This window comes from Drosophila teissieri, chromosome 3L (assembly GCF_016746235.2).
Source record: "Drosophila teissieri strain GT53w chromosome 3L, Prin_Dtei_1.1, whole genome shotgun sequence".
NCBI classification, from domain to species: Eukaryota; Metazoa; Arthropoda; class Insecta; order Diptera; family Drosophilidae; genus Drosophila; species Drosophila teissieri.
Genome location: NC_053031.1, coordinates 17,641,874 through 17,649,395, shown reverse-complemented (window position 1 = coordinate 17,649,395; position 7,522 = coordinate 17,641,874). Strand labels below are relative to the sequence as shown.

The 7,522-nt window shown below is 41.0% G+C and overlaps 1 protein-coding gene across 1 annotated transcript; it reads right to left on the bottom strand.

Annotated features, from left to right (window-relative positions):
- Positions 1 to 1,553: 1,553 nt before the first annotated feature.
- LOC122616760 lies at positions 1,554 to 7,149 on the bottom strand. Its single transcript, XM_043792316.1, has 3 exons — positions 7,016 to 7,149; positions 2,535 to 2,628; positions 1,554 to 2,189 (listed from the first exon to the last, which is right to left on the bottom strand). Exons 1-3 carry the CDS (start codon positions 7,147 to 7,149, stop codon positions 1,554 to 1,556), a joined length of 864 nt encoding a protein of 287 aa, XP_043648251.1.
- Between the last annotated feature and the right edge of the window lie 373 nt (positions 7,150 to 7,522).

Here is a 7,522-nt window from a genome sequence, read left to right as displayed (position 1 = left end):
GTATCTATGGCCCTTCAAACGCTTTTCACTGTTGCTCGGCCGAATATTTTTATCTCGCTCGCTCGCACTGTCTTCAGCCGGGCCGCATTTTCCGCTTTTCCGATTCCGTTCCGTTCGCATTCGGCAACAATAAACCCGCAACTAAGTTGAATTTTCCTCGGCGGTCGGCTTATATACGATTTTCCCAGTCGTCGCTTCGTCGAATGTTGAATGGCCAAAGCTTCGGCAGGCTTTTCCCGCATTTTCCGCAAGCTTTTCCCGCCTTCAACACTCAACGAAACTTGGGAGATTCTTTCAATCAGATACTGTTTACAGGTGTTTGTTTTGGCCCCGATTTATTGAGGTTTGCGATACCAAAATAATACGAAAAATGGAAGGAATGAAAACAAATATTCGATAGAGTGCAATGCACTTAAAGCTCTTCAGCTCGGATTTTTTATTTGTTTTTGATATCCCACGGGAAACAACAAATGCGCAAAGATTCCAAACAATTTAAGACACTTGTTGCTTCCCAATTTTATTCCAACTGCGCGTAAAAGTAGGCAAGCAATTTTTCTGTTTTCGCGTACTGAATTATTCATCAGTAAATTCAAGAACGGCTAACCGCCGGAAACATAAGAATCCCATATATATTTAGGCACAGCACAAACAGCCGCCAAACAAGAATAACATTTAAAACTTTTCAAATATTTATACGGCCAATTGGAAATTTGTTGAATTATTGAACTGCCTCAAACTTGTCAGAGAAAAAGGGGCGCAGCGGGCTCTCCAAGTTACAGGGAAACTTTCCTCAAGATTGGTTAATGAAAATGTATGCCAAGCGGCAACACGTAAAGAAAACAATAAAACCCGGCCACAGTCGGCCGCAAATCAATTGAGAGTGGGAGGTTTGGGGGTGTGGAGGTGTGGGGAGCCCTAAGGACTCCGCAGCAAGGACCTCACAGGACTGCGACAATATCTCACGGTGAAGAGTTTCTTGCGACGTTCCGTGCGCATTGTGAAAACATTTTTCTAATTTCCTGTCATCTATATAAATGAAATGTTCACGGCAGCAATCGAGTTGCTGCGAGGTATGAGTAGGGTTGGATGGGTATATTGGTTTTGAGGGATGGCACAAATTCTGAAGCTATTCCACATAAACTCAAACCAAGAGAATATATATTTGAAGAAAACACATATTGCATAGAAATGTACCTTTTTGTATTTAAAGTGCGACTGGGATCTGAGCTTTCTAATCATTTTAATTTTTCATAAACTCTAAACTAATAACTCAAACAAAAGTTACTAATACATTGAAAATACTAATATACAAATATTTTTGAAGATAACAGATGGCAAAATACCTATAACTTTCAAACAGGTTTACCCGTCAGTATGATAAACTAAGTATTTCATAGTCGCATGCCCCATTTCAGCCATTTTCCAATATCGTGTGAAACAAGCAGAGTCGGGAAAGTATTTGTCTATGTATTTTGTAAAATTAAACAACAATTGTCGCACGGAACAGAAACAGAAAACAGAAATTCGTAGTGGAATGAAGTCAATGTATGGGACTAGAAACGGAGTCGCTTCACGGAGCGATAGTGGTAGCCATCGTCCAGGAGGGCCGATGAGTCCTCCTCGCCATTGGGCAGCTCCTCCACGACGGCATTGCCGTCCAGGGGAGGCAGATACTCCTTCACGGGCAGCAGGTTGGGAACCACTGACGGAGTGCGATAGTGGTACCCATCGTCCAGGAGCACTGCAGACTCCACCTCCTTCTCGGGCTCCTCCTCCACGGCTTTCACTTCCACCTCCTCTTGCGGTTCCGTGGTTACCTCCACTTCCTGCGCCTGTTCGGTAGTGATGATAACTGCCTCGGTGGTTGGCTCCACTGTGGTGGTTTCTTCTGGAACTACCACCTCGGTTGTGGTGGGCGCCTCCGGCTCCTGCTCCTCCTCCACCACAGGTGGCAAGTACTCGTTGTTCAGCGGCAGCGGGGGCAGGTAATCACGGGGCGGCTGCAGGACATGGTCCAAGGTGGCGGCATGCTGCTCCACTGGCGGCAGGTAATCGCGACTGGGCACAGGTGGCAGCTCCACTGGAGGCAGGTACTCCAGCGGCAGGTGGCTAACATCCCGGCGCGTCACTGAACGACAGCTGGCCAGGCTCACGACGGCAAACAGCAGGCAAATCACCTTGACTCCGTGCTGGAATTGGGAAAATAAAAGCCGTTACAATACAATTTCTGTGTTAACTACAATTTTAAACAACAAAGGATATGAAATTGTCTCTACATCTGCAAAAAGATGGCAGTTTTACAAATTAGACCTATCTATTTAATGGAGAATATTGTTTAAAATTAAATTACATTTTTGGATGATACCTAATAAGTGAACATATTTTAAATGTATTTTAAGTTCACAAAAGTAAAGTTCTTCAGTTACAGACCAACTTTGTTTCAAATGTCTATCTTAAGTTTATCCAACGTGTTCAAAAGTAGTGTCATGTTTTTACTGGTTTTGATTAAATGTTACTTCTGCACTGCGACTCACCATCTTTCTTGTAACTTCAACGTTTGCTTCACTTGCTCTGCGATCTGGATCTGACCTGCTCAATCGATTGGAGCTGCGGTTGGGTTTGCTGCTGCTGTTGAAATAGTTTAAACTATTTATACAAAAAATTAGCGGGCCGGCCAAAGAAGTTCGATGGTCAATCGAACGCAATCGAACCGCATTAACACATATTTCACGAATCGCCGCGGCGTTGCCCAAGTTAAAACGTCTTCAGACGTGTTCGAAGTTGGAAGCTCCCAGCCGGATGTTCGACGTCTTGGGCCCTGACAATGGTCATTGATCGTTGAAGATCTGAAGACTGGCGTTCGGAGATTATTATTATTATGTGTTTGCCCATTTGCTCTGCACTATTTGATTGCCGAAGAATCTGTCAATATTATCGTTAGAGATTACCCCAGCCCATTCCATACCTCATTCCCTTCCGCCATTCGACAAATATCATTTTTCCTATATTTATACATCTTTTAATGTTTTTGGGGGAGGGCCTTCGAAGCGTGGTTTCAATGTCGCCCTCGTAAAGGGCCAATGTCAAGTGTTTTGGGCCATTGTAACGATTACACCAACTGCAGGTCGACGATGACGGTGCTGAACATATAGCTGAATATAGCTCTTCGATCAGAATTGTGTCGGGGAAGTCACGCCGATCACAGCAGTTCCATGTAATTTGTTGCTGCATCATCCAACAGCAATTAACCGACTTATCGCACTTGACCGGTGCTGTAAAATGGAAGTGGGTTCAAAACGCCGAGGGCTCTTCAGCCTTTTAAGCCAGCTTAAGATGAAGATGAAATTGAAAACGAAACTCCCATTCGAAATCGAAAACATAGCCAAAATGAAAATGAAACCGAATCACAAAGAAAATGCATGAATGAAAGCCGCATGAGAAGAGGAAAGCCACAAGAATATATTCAATCAAATGTCATAAACCAATCGGAGCTGCCACAAATCCGTTTTATCAATAAAAATATTAGTCAACCAATCTTCAAAAAAAGGACTTTGTGATATACTTTCAAAAGGGATCACGAGCAACAAATACCCTATAAAGAAGATGATGGAACGAGGTGTTAATTCCAATTTAATTCTGCCGATGGAATATTGAATAATTTGACACATTTGCCGATAAAAAGTGTGTCAAGAATGCTAAAATAGCAAGTAAATAAAAAGATGGGAACAACTTCTAAAATATTTCACAGTTGGCTAGGAATTAATCATATTTAAACCAATAGGAACAAGTTTTATATTTGTACTGTTCTTATACCTGAACATTGCGCAATGATATGATAAATATTAACTTCAAAAGAGCAAAAAAGTAGCAAAATTGCCAACATCGCCGTAGTGACGAAGCGTAGTGACGAAGCGCACGAAGGGTTCTTGTGTATATACGCAAGAAAAATCAAAATCTGCTTTAGTTGTTCAACCATAACTTCAATAGAAATGGCAAAACATTCAAAAGTTAAACAAGAGAATCAGCTTCTTTCCCAAATTCAGAACAACTAACTCAAACTGAGTAATAAATAATAAGAATAAATGTTGTATGATTTTGGAACCGACAAAAGAAACATTAATTTCACAACTTTTAGATAAGCCTTCTAGATAATCGGGAAATTTGCTTTTAATAGCCTAATTTTATACCTGAAACTAAAGGCTTATGCTATTCAAACTAACAAACTAAACTAAACTATCCAAGAAATACCTTTTTCATATTGTATATTCTTAGTTGACTAACAAATCACGTTTCGTCGCAAAAGTTAATATAAGAACTTTTTTATGTTGCAGTTGCAAGCGTCTCTAGTTAACCTCGTTAAGATTTAAGACTTTAAGAGTAATTCTTGGGCAGTGTTAAATTTTTTGCGTTTCCAGAACACCTAAAAAAAGAAGCCTAAGCTTTTTATCTATTCCCCAGTGTGGCGAGCAAACAAAATGAAAAAACACGATGAGCAAAAATGCTTTCAATTTTTTGGATCCCCCATTACGACCTGTCCAAAATCAGCAGTCCGATTTCTCCTGCCAGTTCAATTCAATGTATTTTTTTTTGCTGGCTAGGCAAATCGAGGATTAGTAAAAATTGAAAAACTTCCCCACAGCGGCCACAAACCTAAAAAAAAATCTAATGGTTTGGTCCCGCCAATTTCTGTTCTGGTGGGGCAGTTTGCGTAATAGAAAAGCAAAATATTGAGGTAGGAATTTCCACTGAACCACGACCGCTTGGTTTAATACCTTCTGGTTTATTTGAAGGCGACATGAATTACAATTCGCGAAAAAAATGGGAACAAAAAGTTTCGAAAACGCAGCTGTAATTCGGGGGTGTTTGGTTTAGAAATAGTTTTGGGTGAGTATTCCGGGAAATCGAGCTTTCGTTCGAGTAGTTGCCACTCAGGGCATTTCCATTTTACATCCAAACACACCCCCAGCACAAAGCCCCGAATAAAACGAGGTGAACTTACATTGAACGAACCGAGAGGGAAAAACTATTCAATTTCCTCTAATGGTCCATTCACTCAGACCCAGAATATTGGGAAAAATATTCCGAAAAAATTGCAATGAGAGCTGCAATTCAGATTTGATTAGGATGTTGAAGAAAAAGTTATAAAAGAAACAGCAAAATTTATCTTTCGTATTCAATATATATTCGTATCTTTACTTAAAATCAGCCTAATAAACCTGTTGCTCTCTGATACAAATGTTACAAATAAAAATTGATGCAGTAATAAGTAAAAATACGATATGTATTCATTTTCATTAAAACGAATCAGTCTTACGTAGTTTCAAATAGCACAATAAATGCACTTTAAAAGTTTATGATTGACAAGGTAAATTGCAAACTAAGTTTTAATTTTATTAGTTATTTGTCCCAATTCACCATATCCTTTCGAGTCCCGGCAGATTGCACCTTCCCTAGGCTCTTTGGTAAGTCAATTGCCCTAACCTCCTTAACTCCCCCAAACTCTGATTGATGTTTGCCTTCTGCTGGTATAAGTGTCATTTGCATGCAAAACTTGCCAACTTCGGAGCACACACTCGCACTATGTAGTTTATAGAAAACTGAACAAAATGTAATCACGCCATGAAATATGCAACAGATGTGCAGGGGAAAAGCTGGAAAAGAGGATTCATGGGGCATGGGACATGGTGCAAGGGGAAGGAGAAGGACAATCTGCAAACAGGCAACAAATTAGAGGCAATTCACGTGCCTGTCAACTTAACACATTACGCTCCAATTACGCGCCTTCGCAGGGCGCAGATACATACATACGTACAGGAATCGGGTGAGGTCGCAGGGAAGTCCTGTTCGTCCTGGTTCCGGGTTCCTCGAATATCACTTTCCGCATAATAAAATCAGACGGAGCCCGTTGCCTGTCGCCTTAGCTTTGCAGTTTGGCAGGATCGCAAGGGAGTGGGTTCTCCCAATCGGCTTGGGAAATGCAATGCATACTAAGCAGTCATACTAGGGAAAGGACATCACTTATGCAACAGACACTGCTCGGGGAACATCGAATCCTGGCCCAGGACAAGCAATTCCAGGAGGTGTAAGCCGAAAAGAACACAGGGCGAAGACTTTTATGACCGGAGGAAAAATTTAATTACAATTTACAGGTTTACCTTTGTCAGGTTGTCAACCCTTTTCATCGGGAAACACACACTACAAGAAAATGGTGTCGCTGATTGAAAAAACAAAGGTGTTTTTTAAACTGTGCACTTAGGGCATTACATTTTGCTTAACCATTTTTATTACATCTTAAAATACCATGAATTAATTGAGAAAGATTCCCTTGAACTTTATGTTTACAAGGAAACTTTGAAAACAAATATATATAATATTATGCCATGTCAAACGCGATAACCGAATTAGAATTTAAACAAGTAAAGGTCTTTAGATTGAAGCAAATGGTGCAGAATTGTCTAGATAAATGTGTCTTTTGTGTTGGCATTGAACTGACCCCGAGCTGAAACCCAATTAATTTTGAAATCCTTTTGGCAAAGTGTTGTGCCAGACTCCTTGAACTCCTGTCTCTTAGTCCTCCGCTTTTATTTATTACATTTCATTCCCGTTTTGCTGTTGATTTGCCTCGATTCTCTGCCGCTTTGCGCTTTGGGTCGCATTGTCAAAGCGAATTTAATTGTCTCAATTATGCGCTAAATGTCGCCAGTTTCCAACAGCTTCCAACAAAACTCCGACCCAAATCAAGACAAGGTCAAGCGGGGCGGTGTCCTTTTTCATTGGGTTTGTTGGTGGTGGTTTGGGCTGGGAAACCAAAGACAAGTTAGTGACAAGGCAACTTCATTGAAGCAATTTTCACCTCCTTCGGGGGCACCGAAATGAGGCAAAGCGACGACCAAATAATCAAGTGACTTACTAAAAAGTTAACGCAATTCTGTGGTAACTTCAAAAAGTTGCGTCAACCCTTTTGTGGTGGCGCCTTGTCGTGGCCTGAAGGAATTTCGCGGTTGCCACCACCTACTCCTCCTCCTCCTCCTCCTCCCCCTTCTTTTTCTCCAACTTCTCCTCCTCTTCCGCATCCTTTTCCGGTTTGCAGCCCCGTGTCCCGCCAATTCCCGCCTTCACGCTCAGTTGAATGCACTTTTGTGCCTTCATTACCACGCCGCCAAAAAGGACGAAAGTCCTTCAAGCCTGGGGGCATTTCTCATGCAGACTGAGTTGTTGCGAAATTTCTGGGGGAATCTGCTGACTAATTCTATAAGTATTATTACATTTTAATTGTAATTTTATTGATTTATAACGGGGAAAAGCGTTTGACGATCCAATTCAGTTATATTTTCAGTGGTATGAAGAGAACGCCAATTGGTATCTATACATTTGTCGATATATTTACCCATTTATTATTTAATAGTCATTGGAGACGCTGAGTGCACTTAATTAAATCCGAGCGAGGCAATTAAATGTCAGTTATCGAAAATTAGTATTGGTCTGACATCCAGTTGGATTGCAGCCCTATGAAGTATTATGA

Excerpts from the sequence above, each read along its gene's own strand:
- LOC122616760 (XM_043792316.1), bottom strand. The coding sequence starts at position 7,149 with ATGAAGGCACAAAAGTGCATTCAACTGAGCGTGAAGGCGGGAATTGGC. Across the intron at positions 2,629-7,015 it reads GAGGAGGAGGAGGAGGAGGA|CAGCAGCAAACCCAACCGCA; the intron begins GTAGGTGGTGGC and ends CTATTTCAACAG. Across the intron at positions 2,190-2,534 it reads TTGAAGTTACAAGAAAGATG|CACGGAGTCAAGGTGATTTG; the intron begins GTGAGTCGCAGT and ends TCCCAATTCCAG.